This window comes from Rhizophagus irregularis, chromosome 13 (assembly GCF_026210795.1).
Source record: "Rhizophagus irregularis chromosome 13, complete sequence".
In the NCBI taxonomy this organism is placed as follows: domain Eukaryota; kingdom Fungi; phylum Glomeromycota; class Glomeromycetes; order Glomerales; family Glomeraceae; genus Rhizophagus; species Rhizophagus irregularis.
The window spans coordinates 2,619,517-2,638,987 of record NC_089441.1 but is presented as its reverse complement, the minus strand read 5'-3'; the positions used below and the strand labels follow the sequence as shown (position 1 = coordinate 2,638,987).

At 25.5% G+C, this 19,471-nt stretch overlaps 1 protein-coding gene across 1 annotated transcript; it reads left to right on the top strand.

The window, feature by feature from the left end:
- Positions 1-1,696: 1,696 nt before the first annotated feature.
- Positions 1,697-7,834, top strand: OCT59_005158 (uncharacterized protein; the record flags this gene model as incomplete). Its single annotated transcript, XM_066138198.1, has 7 exons — positions 1,697-1,716; positions 1,871-2,074; positions 2,328-2,354; positions 2,508-2,581; positions 2,707-2,965; positions 3,045-3,294; positions 3,396-7,834. The coding sequence occupies 7 exons, from the start codon at positions 1,697-1,699 to the stop codon at positions 7,554-7,556; spliced, it is 4,995 nt and encodes a 1,664-aa protein (XP_065997367.1). The 3' UTR covers positions 7,557-7,834.
- Between the last annotated feature and the right edge of the window lie 11,637 nt (positions 7,835-19,471).

Sequence of the window (19,471 nt, the reverse complement as noted above, 5' to 3'; positions counted from 1 at the left end):
AAAATAGTCTTACCTAGTTCATTATGTTATACGATTTGCAAATAAAACGCGACATCAATTTCTTCATTTCAATTTTCTTCGTTTTTACGTCATCCTCCATCTAAATTTTAATAAAAAAAAAAATTTAAAAAAATTATCATAAAAGTCTAAATTAATTTATGGATATCATTTGGTGGTTTTTTTACCTTTTGTAACTTACCTTATTTAGAGATTGGCACTTAATTTGTTTATTTATTTTTTTTCTTTCGTTCCTTTTCTTTTCTTTCTTTTCTATATTTTTCTTTGAACACTTATATAATTAGACAATTTGAAGAACCCCTAACTATTAGGATATCCCTAATAACTATTAGGATATCCAATTATGGTTCAATTATAATATATTATCGAGTAAATAAATAAATAAATTGTATTTTATCATTTTTTCAAGGGTTATCTCATGATCAAATAAAAATAAAATAAAAAAATTTTTTTTTTTTCTTCTCTAAAAAAAATGCACTTCTTTTCTCGTATAATAAAGGCTAATGTAAAAGGCTAATTAATATAAAGGCTAATTAATATAAAGGATAATTAATGTAAAGGTTTAATGTAAAAAAAAAAATTTTTTTTTTTAAATAAATAAATAAATTATAACTTTTTTTAACTTTATACAATAATGTATGTAACATTTTTCACCTTTTTTAATTGAAAAAATAAACACGAAAGAGAACCTGTTCTTCTTCTATAATATACATAATATACGTAATAATTATAAAGCATGAATAAATGGTGATAATAATTAACTAAACTCTATATCGCACTTAAAGATATTTTTAAACTAAAAGAAAAAAAAAAAAATTTTATAAAATAAAATAAATTTATTTATATTATAGATTATAATTAAAATAATTGTATTAAATTTGTGATATTAAAGATCTTTTTAAAGTATAAAGTATAAATTATTATGTCACTTTGTGTTACCGGCAGGGATGTGAACTTTAAGCCAATATATTTTTTAGATTAATTGAAATTAATATAATTGAAAAAAAATTTTTTTTTTATACATTTTATACATTTTATATTATCTATCAAGTTTTTTTTTTCATATAAAATGCAAGCGTTTTTTCTTCGTTCTCTCTACAATTTTGTTCTCGAACAAAAAAAAAAATAAAAAAAAACTTATAGAAACAAATAATTTTAGAACGAAATTTCTCTTTAATAAATTATTTAATATATATACTATATATTACTTTCTACTTTTTTAATATATAATTTACGAGTTTTTATCATCTTATTTTAAAGATAAAAATATTTATCTATCACAATTACACAAAATATATTTTTGCAATTTAGAATAAAAATTTTTTTTTTTTTTGTAATCCCAGGTCCAAACGCCTATATTAATTGCCTAGAATCCTTTTTTTTTCTTCCTTCATTTTTGAATAAATTCAAAAAAAAATAATTTTTTTTTGCTTTCATTCAAAGAAAAGAATCTTTTGAAATATCTTCTTCTCAAGTAAATACAATACTATTATCCCCCCCCCCCTATTTATTATATTTATTCTCTTGTATATATTTTCGTTTGTATTATAAACAAAACCCTTTCTTAAAAAAAAAAATTCGGTTTTTTTTCTTATATATATTTCTTTTTTTTTTTCTTTCTTACTTTCGTCTTCACATTTGTAACGAATATATACATAATACATACACACGAAAAAAAATGACTTCAACTTCCGTACGGTAAGTATCTATAAATCAAAAAATCAAATAATTCCCTTTATCTTTTTATTCTTTATTCCTGTTTCTTTCACGTCCTTATTTATTTTCTTCCACTTTTCCTTTTTACCGTTTTTCGTTTCGTCCTCTCGCTCATCTTCCATTCCGTTTTTTCTAGAGTCGCTTTGAGAGTAAGACCACTTAATAGCAAAGAAACCCTACAAAATTGTAGTGAATGTTTAACAATAATACCTGACGCACCACAAATACTCATGGGAACCGATAAATCTTTTACATTTGATTATGTATTCCCATCTGAAACTGAACAAGAAGAAGTATTTCATGATTGCGCAAGTCCGCTAATAGATAAACTTGTAGAAGGGTGAGTATACAGAAAAAAAAAATCGGTGTCACGTCGCTCAAGAAGAATCAAATATAATAATTAATATTCCGAAGTATCACAGATAAAAATTTTATTAATTTTTTTTCTTGATAACAAATTCGGAGATATTGATTTTTTTGATGATATCACTTTTATTTTTATCGTGCCATTGTTAAATTTTTATTATTTATTATTATAATATTTTTATTTATTTATTTATTATTATTTTTTTTCTTTTATTTTATTATTTTAGTTATAATGTCACAATCTTAGCATATGGGTAAGTAAATAACTTAATTAACAATCATTATTTAAATTAGTTTGCATATTTATTATTTATTTATTATTTACTTTTTTATATTTATTATAACCTGAAACAATTTTATTAAATTTTATTATTTTATTATCCCCTTCTCCCCCCTTACTTTTTTAGTCAAACTGGTAGTGGTAAAACATATAGTATGGGTACTGCTTTAGATGGTGCAAATATTCCACCCGAACATTTAGGTACATATTTCCATTGTTTGTTATACATATTCCCTTGCATCATTTTTTAAAATGATCATCAATAAGTTGATCATCAATAACTTAATATGTTCATCAAATTAATGACGTCATTTTATTATTATTAGGTATCGTACCACGTGCCATAACTAAATTATTTGCCGACCTTTGCGAACGAAAAGAAAAAAATCCTTCCTATGAATATGAAGTTTATGTATCATTCTTAGAATTATATAATGAAGATCTTATAGACTTATTAAACCCACAAAGTAGAGAAAATAATAAAAAAGGAAAGAGTGATTTAATGATAAGAGAAGATGCAAATGGTCAAATATATTGGGCTGGTGTAAAAGAAGTTCAAGTTTCGGATCCAGATGAACTTTTAGGGTATGTTTCTATTATCTTTTTTTTATATATATATAAAAAATATAAATATAATTTATTAATTTTATCAAATTTTTATTAGACAATTACAAAAGGGTTCACTGTGTCGAACTGTCGCTTCAACAGATATGAATATGGTATCTTCAAGATCACATGCTATATTTTCCGTAATACTGAAACAAACAAGAATAGAAAATTTAGAAGAAAATAAAGAAAATGATGCTCCACCTCCTGAAGCTGCAACCATGTCAAAAAGAAAGAGTAAACAAAAATCATTAACATCAAAAATAACTTCAAAATTTCATTTCGTAGATTTGGCTGGTTCTGAAAGGGTAATGTATATAATATATAATATATATATATAATATTTTCGATTATTTTTTTTTTTATTTATTAATATTTTTTTTTTTTTTTTTTTTTTTTAAATAAATAGTTAAAGAGAACTAATGCCGTAGGTGATAGAGCAAAAGAAGGAATAGCAATTAATGGTGGTTTATTAGCCCTTGGTAATGTAATTAGTGCTCTTGGTGATGAATCAAGAAAGGTCACTCATATTCCTTATAGAGATTCAAAATTAACACGTTTATTACAAGATTCACTTGGTGGTAATAGTCAAACTCTTATGTTGGCTTGTGTTTCACCTGCTGATTCTAATTTCATGGAAACCTTAAATACACTAAAATATGCTAATCGTGCTCGTAATATTAAGAATAAAGTTAGTGTTAATGAAAGTTATGGTGGTAATTCTGTTGAAATAAATCAATTACGTGGTCAAATAAGTAGATTAAAGATGGAAATTCAAACTTTACGAGCTGGTGGTTGTAATGAAGAAACAAGTCGTAAACATGAAGAAGATATTAAGAGTCTTCAAAATGAATTAGGAATGACAAAATGGAAACTTAAAAATGTTGAACAAGAACTTATTACTACAAAAGCTGAAAAGAACACTCTTTTAATGGAAATTAGTTTTAATGATCAAGATCTTTCAGATGCTGATCGTGAACATAGGATTAAAACTCATAATATCGTTCAAGGTTATGAATCAGAGATTCAAGATCTTAAAAATCAAATTTCTGAACTTTTAGCTGCTCAAGCTTCTCAACATCCACGTAAATCTTCTTTGGCTGGAACAACACCAGGAAGAGAGACGGGTCGTATCAAATTCTCCGATCCTCATATTTATTCATCTGATGAAGATATTCATAATCTTAATAATAATAATAATAATAATAATAATAATAAAGAGAATAGTGAGAAGAAAGGTAAAAAGAAGAAGAAACGTACTTCAAAGAAAAGTAAGACAAGAGCTGATGGTCACTTCCCAGTATCTGATGAAACTTCTACTACTAAAATCTCACCTATTGGTCCTTCCTCATCTAATCATCAATTAGAACATGTAAATAATCCAATTTTGGATGATGCTAAATCCTTATTCACACCATATGAAGAAGATGAAGAAAACATTGAAGAAGAAGATGGTGAAAATGTTGATGGTGAATCATTCAAATTTACTCGAAAATTGAGAAGACGTAGCAAGACAAGAGATAAGCTTGAAAAGGCAAAGGAACAACTCAGACAAAGTTACATGATAATAAAGAATGGAGGTTCTTTACATGATGATCCTATTTTAAGTCAATTAATAAAACAACCTTCATCAACTAAGAGTGAAAGTTATATTGATCAAATGATTCCTAATAATCAAAAAGAAAAAAGAAGATCAAGCAGTGTATCTTTCAGTGAACTTCAAACCGTTGAAGTACCAGAATGGCAAGAATCTAATCCACAACCACCACAACCTACTAATACTCGTCGTACTTCAAATTCAAGTCGTTCGGTTAGTTTCTCCGATCAACCAATTTCTCCTAATTCAACTAAATCTTCTCAAAATAGCACTGGTTGCTCATCTCAACAACAACAAAATGTTATTGCTCTTACCCGTATGTTACATCAAATTCAAGCTGATATAGCTGTTAAAGAACAACTCGTTTCACAATTGGAACGTGCTGAACAAGAATATACTTATATGAGAGCTCAATATGAACAGAAATTGGCTGATATGCAAGAAGCTTTAATTACTTTACAACAAGAAAGAAATGCCGCTGTTAAACGTGCTCAAAATGCTAATACTGGTGTTAGCACTCGTGATAAGAATTCAATCCTTGCCGAACTCAAAGCTCGTTATGAACACAAGATGAAACGTTTAATCCAAGAAATTGGTGAACTTCGTCGAAAATATAATGAAGCCACTCAATCTAATACCACATCAAAGAATCAAAATGAAACAATGCTCAAGAGTATGCGTGCTCAAATTGAACAACTAAAAAGTGAAAAGATGAGAGCGATGAAACGTATGAAAGATGAAGCTGAACGTGTTCGTGAAATGACTGAACGTAATCAACGTGAAATTCAAACCCTTCGTCGTAAAGAAAAATCCGCTCAAGAACAAAAGAAACGTTTTGAAAGAACTAGTGAAATGCAAAAGATCATGCTTGAAAAGAGACAAAAAGAAGTTTTACAAACAAATAGTAAACTTAAATCAGTTATGGCATTACTTAAACGAACTACTACTCCAAAATCAATCACAAAGGCTATCCGTAATCACAAACGACAATCAATATCTAATAATACTGAAGATGGAAAGGAATCGAGACGATCATCTGATGATTTAAGTCCTATCTATGATGAAGTATTTGCCAGTGGTTATGATAAGAAAAAACTTCTTGATGAAGCAATCTATAAATATATTAGTGGTCGTCAAACATTGACAATGATGGATGATTGGATCGTTAAAAGAAATAATTTACAAGAAGAGAAGAATGAATTACTTGAAGAACGTGAAAAAATAATTACTAGCGAAATTGGAAATGAGTTAGGAGGAGATGCTCAAGCATTAGATGATAAGATTGAGATGATCACCTCGGAAATTTCTTATATTACTGCCAAGATTCATTCTTTACAATCAAGTATTGCAGCCGAACAAGAAGAAAAAGCTGCTGAAAATAACAAAGAATCTGAAGATAAATCACGAAAGAATAGTATCAAGTCAAGTAAAATTGAAAAGAAACTTTCTTTCCTCTTACCAGAAAATGCCACACCTGAAGCATCATATGACGTTGCTGTTCGCATTTTACGAAATTTGGATGAATTTGAAAGTTATACAATATTAGAATCCTTCTTTAAGGATATTGTTGATCTTAAAACTGGAGATTGGTCTCGACAAATGACCTTGGAACAACAAGAAAAGACAATTATTGATTTAAGAAAAACTTTATTGGCCATGCGAAGAGCTGCAGTTCTTACAACAAGTGAATATGAAAAGAAAAACAGAGAACTTGAAGAAGCTTTACGTTTCGGTGGAGGATCATTAAGTCCATCAACTCCGGAAAAGAGAGAATTACAGATGGATGATATTGAAAATAGTACTTCCAATGCCATTTCCTTATTTGATCATAAATTAGATCAAGCTTATGCAGAAGTCGAAGCTGCAGTATCAGCAGGAACTCTTGGAACTCCTGGTCAAATGGGATCATTATCAAGACGTAATTCATACTTCTTTGATGATGATGCAGCTTACTTCTCTTCTTCACCATTATCTGCAAGTCCATTGAATACTGGTAATAATAGAACAAGTTTCTCTTCAAGACCACCAATACCTCCCGGTTGGTTAAATCTTCAACCACGTGAAAAAGTAAACGAACAAACTAATGAAACAACGCCGGACGTTCCAACAAATCCAAGAAGAAAAGATTCTGGTAATAGTGAATCTAGTGGTGATAACAATAATAATACAAAGAGAAGGAGTTCAAATGGTCGAAGATTAAAGAGACCATCTAATGGTCCATCTACACCATCTACACCATCAACACCATCAACACCAAAAGATGAGCATGTTTCTCCTTTAGAACGTACAAGATCACTTAATAGTCAACCTTTAGAACGAACAAGATCACTCAATAGTCAACCTTTAGAACGCACAAGGTCTATTGGTCAACCTTTGGAACGTACCAGATCCAGTGATCAACATTTAGAACATGCCAGAGCTGGTCTTCAACTTTCAAGTTCACGAAGAAGTTCGCTTCGTGATGGATCAACAATTCTTGCACATAGTCGACAAAGTAGTTCAACAAGCATGGGTTTCCACTTAGAATCAGGTGGCGATGGTCCACGTGATAGCGGATATTTTAGCAGTGGTGATAAGCGAAGGTCACAAAGTAGTATGGCACGACGAGGTTCCAAAGATATAACAGCAGCATATCATATGCGACAAAGTTCATATGGACGTAATTCACCCGATAGTGATGATGCAGCAAGCGTAACAAGTACGACCAGTGAACGTGAAAAACGTGCATTAATGTCACATCATACACATACAAGATCAGAAACACCGACAGGTGATAATGTTTTTGATCGTTTATCAAAGAGTCAAACACAATCGAGTACAGCAAAGAAATATAATGGTGAAAGACGTGGTAGTGTCGCTAGTATTACCAGTGTTTCCAGTGTCACCAGAGGTGGTGTGGAAGACACATTAGCAGCATTAGAAGGAAGGCGAGAAGAATATGCAAAATCGCCTGAACTAAAAGTACAAGCATAATTTATTATTAATCTTAGAATTTTCTATATTAGATTTTAATTCTTAATAATAGAAACTGAACGTTTACATTAATTTTTCTTTGTTCATATTGTAAAAAATTTATTTGTAGATATATAAGTGTACTTTTTTATTTTTTTTTATTATTTTTTTTCTTTTTTTCTTTTATTTCTTTTCTTCTTTTTCTTCTTATTTTATTCTTCAACCAATAGATAGTAACACCAGTAAAAAAAAAAAATTTGTAATATATAAGTCGTTTTTTTTAAAAAAAAATTAATTGTAATTATAAAAAAAAAATAAATGAAATAATACCATTCTTTCGATTAAAATTTGATTTTATTTTTCAATGATTTTTATGATTTTTTCATTTTATCTTTCGTATTTTTTTTCGAAGTTTTTTCGCAAAGTGTTTTTAGTTACTTATGGATCGTCAACAATTAGCGTTAAATTATCCATTAATTTTTTTTAGGAAAGTGAAATAATATCAATAATAATGAAAAAAAAAAAAAAGATTATCGACGAAATAAAAATGCACAGGATTTTTTTAATGCGCAAGAATTACTTCAGAGAACGGATACTGATTGTACTTGCATGCATAATAATTATAATATATAACATCTATATCCTTTTATGGCGTGGATTTTTTTTAAACTCTTTATGAAGCGTCAAGCGTGTGAATAAGAATAGATTATTTTTACTACAAATCAATTTATTTTAATGAAGCAACGCGTTAATCCTCGCTCCTTAAACATGCTATCTTATTATAAGAGACACAAAATATATTAAAGATTTTAAAGATCGACAGCAAACCGCCGTCCGCGCCCTCGCGTAACAGACCGAGATCAAAAAGATCACCCGGTTTTCTTTCTAAACTATGATAGTAGAAAAAAATTTTTTTTTTTCCTATTTACACCAAAGAATTCAGGCTAACTAAAGATGAAATTTACACGTGAAGAAAATTCCAGAAAAGTATAGTATAATTAGAATTGCAATATATGGAACTTAACTGAACAGTTTTTATTATGTACAACTTTAAATTGTTTTTTTTGACCCCCTATAAATTCATTGTACAAATTTCCTAAAACAATGGTTCATACAACATATGCAATATGCCCAACCAAATAAATAATAGCGCCGATTTTTTGGATAACAGATAAAGATATCTTTCGGAACAATGAAACCAAATTCGTATAAACTTTGTCATACGATGAAAACTTGGCGAGGAAAGGATTAAAAAATTAGGGGATGAAAAAAAAAAAACAATTATGTAATCTTCATATTAAAATGGGGCGTCTACATTTTTATTTTTTATTTATCATGCGTTAAAAAAAAAAAATTTTTTCGCGTAAATGAACGGGAAGTACCACATTTTTATTTACAAATACCTAAAATTATCTAACAGAAAGAAAATATTTTCCTTTCATATGATTTTATAGTTTTTGTTTACAATAATAAAGAGATTCGGGAAAGAATTTTATCATTCTATCTTAATCATCTGCCATGAAGAAGCCCACGCCTTATTTTTAAGTGTAAGTAGTTTTTTTTTTTCTGTTGTTTATGTTTATGATTAGGTAAAGAGAATGTAGGTTATCTGATGGTGTCATCGATCACAAGGATCACAAGATTTTGATCAAATCGTTATAATTCGAATCGCTATTCGGAACCCTAATTTCCTAATATTCCCTAAACGAGATATTTCTTAAAGTTGGATTAATTTACCAATAACATTTCCGACGAATCAAAAATTTTTTCTATCAAAAACTTATCAACGAATTTTGTATAAAAAATATGCAAAAATAATGTTTATCCGTGAACAAACAGTGAACCATTCATTTTCCACATCTTTTTTATTTGAATTTTAAATCAATCGATAAATGAAATCTTTTTCTCCTATCCTTGTTTTTTTTTCATTCCTAAATGGTGTATTATTGTGATACATAATGTTATTTTCTTGTGTTCATGCTAGATCCTTACGATATCATTAGCCATTAGGTTTTTTTTTTTAGTTTAGAGATAAAAGGGTACGTGTTATTTTAAATAATCACCATTATTTATGTTATTTATTGACTTTCCGTCGGTTCCGTTGCTCCGTTATATAGTTTCACTAAATATATATATATTATTAATAATTCTTTATATAGTCAAATTCTCTCTTATTTTAAAAATATTTATTTTTTTTTAGTTTTTAGATGAAAAAAAATATATTTTTCATTTTTCTCATACACAAAATATATTACGTTACATTTTTTTTTTTTTAAGCCCCCACATTTGGATTATAATGGGAATGACATACTTTAAAAGTATTCATTCTTTGCTTAACTTTTAAAGTTGTGACATAATAATGATTATCAGTAATACAAAGTAAGGATACTACGTAACGAATTTTTTTAATTGTTCGAAAAACAGAAAAAAAGATCATGTGACTCACTCGACACTTTACTTAATATGATATTGTTTTACTATATGAAAATAAAATATTTAATAATATATAATATTTTTAAAATAGTTAAATTGGAATATATTAAACATATTTGTAATTATTTGATTATTACGTGTTATTCATTCATAATAATGTTTTTATGTACAAAAGACCCGTTTTTCACTATTATATCAATTAATTCTTGAAAGTTTAATTAATTTCACTCAGGTGACCCTTCAAGGAACCGAGTTACTCTAGTAATACGAATATCACATCTTCAATAAGAGATATTATATCACATTCCTTTGAGGGTAGGGTCGATATTTTTGAATCTTGCATACAATATATTCACTTACTAGACGATGGTCCTTGCTCATTCTACGCTTTTTTAAGACGAGAAATTTCATAAAACTGAGAAAGCTTATTTTGGACCAGTCAACTTTTGATTGGCTAATCACTTTTATTACATAACTCCGCACAATTTATTTTATCTCTCACTCTTCCTCTATTCTTTTTGTGGTTTATCAAGTTGTATCCTATAAGAATCTTAGATCTTAGACCCATGTTATTTCATATTTCATTTCAGTTTGTATATTTTAATTATTACTGTTATTGATTGTAGTTTCATGATAATACTAAATGTATTTTTTTTTTTCTTTTTGAAGAGTTTTATGATATATTGATATTCTGGAAATCAAGTATTTTTTTAAGTTTTGGGGTTAATCATAAATTACACATTTATAACATTACTTTTAAAGGTGAGACGAAGAGTTGTGCTAAAAGAGGTGTTGAGTACGGTGCTAAAAGAGGTGTTGAGTACGGTGCTAAAAGAGGTGTTGAGTACGTTACGCTGCTAACATTGTACTCAATAGTACGTATGTAAACCTTTTAAGTGTGTGGAGTTAATAAATTAAAAATTAAAAAAGAGTTGTATGCAATTACAATCTAATTTTAATTTTAATTTTTTTTTATTATTTTATATTTTATATTCAAAATATTCATCTTTGCAAGTTAGTATTCGCCATAGACGTTAAAAACGCGAAGAAAAAGCAAAAAATTCAACTCAATAATTTAAAGAACAATTTAAAGAACGAAGAAACGCGTTTCAATATAAGGTATTATTAACAATTTATAAATTTATAATTATAATGCGGTGTTGTCGGTCGATCAGAGGCTAAAGGCTGAACAATAGTTTTTATAACAGCTGATTGTAAATTCGATTCTGTAGATGTTGTCCCTGCAGGTAAAACAGAAGGTGACGATCGACTAGAGACTTTCGAATTGGAATATTTTTTTTTGAGGCCTGTTGTTTTGTATTATTATTAAGCATTAACAATTCAACTATAGTAGTATTCGGCACATACAATAGTTTAGTAGTTTTTTGTTATATATTAAATAGTTATTGGATGGGGAATAGAGATATCGGTCAAAGACCGATATCCCCATCCAATAACTGAGTTATAGTTTGGCCATTAGGAATACTGCGGAATTAATGCTACTAATACTGATCAATATTGGATGTCTCATAAAAATATCGGTCATTAAAATCCCACATATTCCTAATCGACTGAACAATAATGCATAATAATAGGTTCGCAAATTACATTTTTGTAATACTTCACATGACTCACTCTACCTTTATACTTTTTGTTTTAATAATAATAAAATTACAGTAAAAAATAATGTAAAGACCTTTTTTATAAAGTTATTCATGCAACTTCACTTATTCATTAATAAAGTTTAATAAAATGCATGCATACCAAAATATAAAATTTAAATAACATGTTACTTTAAAATGATAACATTAAATAAATACCTTTAAAAAAGGGTAAAAAAACGCGATTTGTTTTTTAAAGACAAATGTTACACAAACCAATCTCATCCAATTAGATTTGCTATTCCAGGGATGACTGTGGTCCAGGATTATTATTCCTGCCATAATTCAGCCCCTATGGGTCAACTGTGGTTAAACAGGTCCAATCCTTATTATTTTTACTCTTTTATCATCAATAAAAAAGCATAACAGAATCCTTTTTCTTTTGAACTCAAATCAACACAATCTCATTTTAATTTGTCAAATACAGATGATAAATTAACAATAATGACTAAATAACAAATAATAAAGATAGATTGCAAAATAAGAAGAATAAATAAATATAAACAAAAAACATTAGCTTGAAAATACAGGAAAATAATTTAATAATAATAAAACAAAAAAATTCTCTATGTCCAAGTTAATAATAAGAAAAATATTATTAGTATGGAATAAGAATATTATAAACTGTGAATAATGGCCTATATAGGAATAATATTATATACAATATTAGATAAACAGTCAGCTCATTTGCAGGTTATACAGGTTAAAGTAAATAAAACTGTATATTGGTATAACAAAAATTAGTTTTAAGTTTTTTCTCCTCCTTAATGGTTTTATTTTTCATAATTGAATAATTTAATGTTAATATTAATTAATATTGTAGTTTCAGAAAATAATCAATATATCCAGAATACTATCATGTAAGACTCCTCATAAGCCAGCTTGCAAGCCAGCTCATGAGGAGCTTTACTATCATGTCATATATATCAAAAATATAATACAATTATTGAATATGATGATAGGTATAAACACCTTATAATCAAAAATTCTGGCATTTATTTTAATATTGATAATTTAAATAAAAAAAAAAGAGACTTTAAAAATAACTAGACATAGATCAATACCTCTACAAATATTATTATTATAACAATAATCTTTTAAATTCATAACTTTATATACTATATTTTGTCATAAGAAGATTTCCTAAAAATAAGCTTTCCAGCCAGAATTATGGTGATTTTAGCCAGAATTATGAGCATCTTGGCCAGCATTAAGTGCAAAAAAGGAGTGCTTAATTACTGCCAAATATGGTAAGCAGTATTAATAAAATATGTATTTTCCATTTTTTAAGTATATCAAATAGATTATATTTTTTTATAAAAAAAGATAAAACTAATAAATCAATAATTGTAAAAAAGTATTTTGAATGTTATCATAAAAGAATTTGTAAATCAAAGAAGGTTATTGATCATATATAACAAAGAAATTGATAATTCTTATTGCTTTTCTTACAGAATGTAAAACATTACTGATGGCATTTGGAATCAATAAAAACCGAAACAAAAAAGTCAAAAAGTAAATTTTCATCTTACTTAAGGATATTCTCAAATGTTAAAAGTGTGAAGAAAATAATTTTCACTAATTTTGGTCTCAAAATATTTGCACTTATTATTAATAAGTAAATCTAACTTGCAGATATCAATATATTATTATTTTGCATGGTAATAATTATTTGTCATTTGATATATATAACAAATAATGAAAAAACATTTTCAGTTAATTTTAAATTTTTAAATATAACGTATAAATACTATCTTTAGAACTGATATGGTGTCGTCAGCTCATAAACACTAATATTATGTGACTTCAAATTTTTATAAATTGTAAATTGAATAGTAAAAAGAAAAAACTAAACCGATAAAATGATAGAACAACATGTATCGAACATTTCTATCGGGTTATTTTATAGAATTTAATAAGAATTTTAATTAATATTATGGGTTAAAGTTAGATAATTTTAATAAGTAGTCATAATAAAAACATAAAATTTCGGACTAGTTTTTATGTAATTTTTATGGATTTTACAAAAATTCCATGGAAATCCACAAGAATTCCATGTAATATAGCAAAAAAAAATTTTGCCGCTCACGCAGCAATTATTATATTTTAGCAAAGTACTTTAAAAATAAGTTACACAATATAAATAAATAAAATTTTAAATTTTGGACTATTATTAATATTGTTGTTTATAGGTGACGACCACCATATACAGATAAAAAAATTGAAATTTGCTTCTGTTAATAAATGGTTTAACAAAAGGCAGTCAAATATTGAAGACCAATATTGACATCTGAAAAAAATTTATTATCTTTGCATATAAGTTATCTAGATCATCATCCTAACTATAAATAAAAATACTATTTAAATTGACTGAAATGAATGATTGATTAACTACAAGTATTTATATAATCATATCAAATTTATTGATTAGTTTAAGACTATTATTAAGATTAATAAATTATGATATTTCTTATTTGTACCATACATAATAAGTCTAAAATACAAATTATTACTTAGCAAATAATTTAATATAATGTTTAAATCTATAACCTATTATTAATAGGTTATAATAGATATTTATTAATATTAAATTTATGATTTTAAATTTTAACTAATAGATTTTACTCAAGTTTAAAATTAACTATCAGATATAACTGGTTTAACCCAATAAATGATATCAAATATCAGTTTTATAACAGATTATTAAGTTATAAGTTTAATAGTTAATTAAATGAGTTGAAGAAACTTTTCACATTTTTATACAATATATATATTTGATCTGATTAAAACTATTATTAACCTATTAAACATTTGCTATCTAACTGTTAAAACTTTTTATCAAACTATTAATTAACTATTATTAACTTATTAATTAATCTGAATTAATCCAGTAAAAAATTGAATTAAATTTCCTTAATAAGTACCAATCTAAGTTTGTATTATTCTTAATAAGTCAACTCATTTATTCATTAAGAATTCAGGTTTAAACATTAACTCAATGTCCATTTTATTAAAGAAATTAAACAAATATTGTAAAATAAAATAAAAAATTTGGAATGTAGTAAATCTATTGATTTAATATAACAAATAGATATATTATCCCTATTTCTTAATCTTTAATGACAGATTAAAAATTTTTTCCTACCTAATAATTAACTAAAATATAAATTATAGAAACTTTTACTATTTTATAGTGATCTACATTATATTGATTTTTGAGTTATTTTTTGGCAAAAAGAAAACATTATCATTCAATTTTCATATCTACCTAGTGTATGAAATCTATTTGCAGAATTTATAGAATGCACTCTACTTTTTAATTTTTGCAAATTATACATAATTCTATTTTGCATATAGCATAATTTATAATTTTAAAATTTTATATATGAAAATTTAAGATTTTGCAAATATAGTATTAGATGCGTAAATTGAATTTGTTTTTATACAAATTGCATATAACTTTTATTGCATATTGTACAAAAAGTATTTGATTTGAATTTCATATCTATCCTATTAAATATCTTTTGCTTAAATTCTGAAACTCTGGAAATATTAAAGAAAAATATTAGTACTAGATTTATATTATTTATATTTTTAGTTTCACATATTATTATTATATAATTTGTAGTGTAATATTATTTAATACAATTGATTTATCTATAAACTAATAAAGAATATTTGAAAAGTTATTGTAATTCAAAATAGAATTAGTAGAATCTTTTATCACTTCTTTTTATTTCCTATTACTCCTTTTACTTCTCATCATTTCTTATTATTTCTTATCACTTTTTTTACCTCCCATTACTTCTCTTTATCTTTTATCACTTCTTTTCATCTTTTATTACTATTTTATTTTTCATTATATTCTATTTCTCCTTTTTATTTTCTATTACTTCTTATTACTCTTTTTTACTTTTTTTCATCTTCTATTACTTTTCATTATTCCATTGTTATCTTATTTTTTTTATTAGCATCTTTCTTTTTAATCATTGTAATTTACTTATTTTTTTTATTTATTGTTATTATTTTTTTATTTGTATTACTTTATTAAAAATAAATACAGTAATTTTTTTCTTTAAAATCATAAATATGTGATTTAAATTTAATATTTGCAAATCATATCTACCGATTTGCGGAATTTGCCAATCATCAGTTATGTGGCGCAGTACCGATTAAAATCGATCAAACCCCATTTTTACGTAAGAAAAAATGTCAAAAAATATATAAAAAAACTTTTAAGACCTCTCCCAAAATATTTACCTCTTTAACCCGAAGCCAGTAGAAGGAGTTTCTAGAAAAAAAGGAAAAAAATATTATAAAGTTAGTTTATTAAAAAAAACAAAAGAAAAACTTTACAAAATTCAGAATATTTAATGATTTAATGAAAAAAAATTAACTGAAAAATAATTAATAATAAATATCAAATAGATTTTAATTAAACAACTAATCAATACATAATCTAAATCTGCTAAAACATCGTTATTAATATTTAAAGTTATTTATTTATTGAAAAGATTTTTTTTGAATAATTTTGCTTTCTAAATAAATTTTTTCTATAAACTATAAAAAAAAAATAAAAAAACAGCTCCAAGTTGTATCTAATATAAAATAATTATAAATATACTTGCAAAAATTCTCAACTTACTTGATGTAAAAACTGTTTGAAAAGTTGATGGAGAGTTGATGGAGAGTTTAATAGGGAGTTTACAAAAGAAAAAAATTTTTTTAACACTACTTTTTGTTGAAGTAATTTCTTAATATCTGTCATATGATCATGTAGCACAAGTGTGATCATTTTTGCAAAACTTAATTTACCTAATTTTTATTAAATTATTGGCAAATTCCTTAATTTAGACGAATTTTGTTAATTCCGCAAATCGGCAGATATGTAAAATTTTATTAAATAAATATATTTGCAAAAAAATTTTTTAAAAATATCTTCACAATAAAATTAAAGTTTAATTAATCAAAATTAATTAAATTAAAAAAATTAGCTATCAGAAAATTTACTTTATATATTATATATCATATAACATATTTGAAAAAAAACTCCAGGCAATAATCATCTAAATAACAATCATTCAGGTGATGGTTAGCAATTCCTTTATATCATATTTATATTCATTTTTATTTATTTTTAATTTAATAATTCTTTAATTTTTTAATATATTTTTTTTAACTTTTATTATTATTTCTTAATCTATACTTTTTTATATCTTTTTATATTATTATAGACTATATGATACTCTTTAAATATATTAATTATATTCATATATAATATATTTTTTCTGTTTAAAGTTTCATATAAAGCTTTATATTTTTCATTATTTTTTTTTTTTTAAAAAAAAAACTGTAATGTATCTTTATTTTTCATTATTTTTTTTTATTTCTCTATCAATATAATTATCTCAACATCTTCTATTTTCTAAAAAAAATAACTATTACATTATCTATAATGTTTTTATATTTGAATATTTTTTTTTTATTTTATAGTTTCCATATGGATTAATTAATTTTTTATAAAAAATTTTATAAAAATATTTACTATATAGTGATTTATCCAATATAATTACATTTTTGTCATTAAATTCTATTATTCATTTATTAATTTTTTTTATTATTAACTTTTTAAATAACTATTTATATTCTTTTAATAATTCTTTAAAACTTTTATCATTATTTCTTTTTCTTTTAAATTTATTAAATATCACTTTTAACTTACTTTTTTTTTCTAATTGTTTAATTGAATTTTTTACTATTATAGTTTTTCTAATTATTTCAATAATAATCATTTTTAGTTTTTTAGTCTTATCTATTTTTTTAAATAAATTTTTTCAAATAATTCATTAAAATTTAATAATATTACTTTTCTCTTGATAAAATATTTTATTTACTTTTATCTTTTTATTATTAAATTACTTATTTTCTATTTTTACATATCTAGCTTTTTATTTTTTTTTAAATCCATTTTTATTACTTAATTTTTAACATCTTTTTTTATATCATTCTCTTTAAACTTTAATTTTGATATTAAATGCATTAATATTGTAATATATAAAATTAGATAGGAAATTAGTTAGTAAAAAGATATAGATATCTTAATATTTTAGACATATAGAAAGTTTATGGTTAAGTTTAGAAGGAGACTTTTAAATTACATGATAATAATGATATAATAAGGGAGTTACATATATTACATAATATTCAGTTTAATATAAACTTACTTTCCCCCTTGTCAGATTTAATAACCAATCAAATTATAGTATTTATCAATTATATATTTTATTAAGTGTAATGTAAGATTTTGGTTACCCCCTTCCTCCCTTTAATAATTACATAATATCTGTAAGCTTCCTAATGATGTAATAATTAAGGTTGCCTGCCGAAACCTATTTGGCCTAATGCCAAAGGGTGAAACCCCTTACATAGTGGCAAAACTGCAAAACTGCAAAACTGCAAAACTGCCAAAATGTGCGAAACTGCCAAAATTTGTGAAACCTCTATAATTAAGTTTATCCATAGTTTCGGTATAACAAGCATTAATATTTTATATGAATTTTGTCATATTTTCGCTATTCTAATATTTTTTAGCATTTTTTTTTTTAATTTCAAATTGTCTAATAAATTTATATGTAATTAAAAAAAAATTATTGTAATTTTTATTGTTTTACTTAATATTTTTTTATTTTATTACAATTATTACAATAATAAAGAGATTACATTTCTTTGAAGTAAACTCCCCAGTCTCCACCCGAGTTTTGTTCACCCAAATGTCCGATAATCTAAAAAATGTAGAAAAAAGAAACGTTAGTAACGTTTTTAATATTAAAAAAAATCACCTCTCCTTTTTCCAACTAACATTCCAAAGTCCAGGTTCGTCCAAGGAGTCTGGTAACCTAATAAAAATAAAGAAACGTCAGTATGTTTCTTTAATATTTAAAAAAACTCCCCTTTCCCATTTCTTACATTCTAAGTTTTGGTTCGTTCAGGAGGCTGTTTTTATTTCATTTCAACAGAATTTATATCCCAAAAGAATAACTCTAAAGTAAAGAAAAAGGACTGTTAGATACGTTCCTATAATGAAAAAAAACCAACATTTCCCTTTTCAACCTACTGTTTTGCCAAATTCTAGGTCTGAAAGGCACCCTAAAGTAAAAAAAGAGAAAAGGAATGTTAGGTACGTTCCTACAATTAAAATTAAACAAGTTAAACAACACTTCCCCCTTTTCAACCTACCATTTCATCGAATTTCAGGTCCAGAAGGTGCTCTAAAGTAAAAAAAGAGAAAAGAACGTTAGGTACGTTCCTAAATTAAAATAAAACAACACTTCCCCTTTCCAACCTACCATTACACCAAATTTAAAGTCCGGAAGGTATCCCTAAAGAAAAAAAGAGAAAAGGAATGTTAGGTATGTTCTTATAATTAAAATAAAACCATACCTCCCCTTTTCCAACCTACCACTTCGCCAAATTCCAGGTCTAGAAGGTGTCTCTAAAGAAAAAAAGAGAAAAGGAATGTTAGTGACATTTCTACAAAAAAAATAAATAATGAGACAAAAAATTTGATATAATACTAATGTCATTTCGAATGTTTTACTATCGAAAAGCAAAAAAAAAATTTGTTAACCTTTTGTTTTATCTCTAATGGTTCCTTTGGTTGCATGTTTTGATTTAAATGGCTTATTGGATTGTTTTAATGAGCCAGCTCCATGACAAAATAGTTTTTTGGTGGCATTTTAACGAAAATAAATTAAAAACCCAACCTTTCATGTTTAGGGTGGGTTTATTTTTTCCAACTATAAACAATAAAAATGTTTTTTTTTAACCTTTTTTTTTTAATAA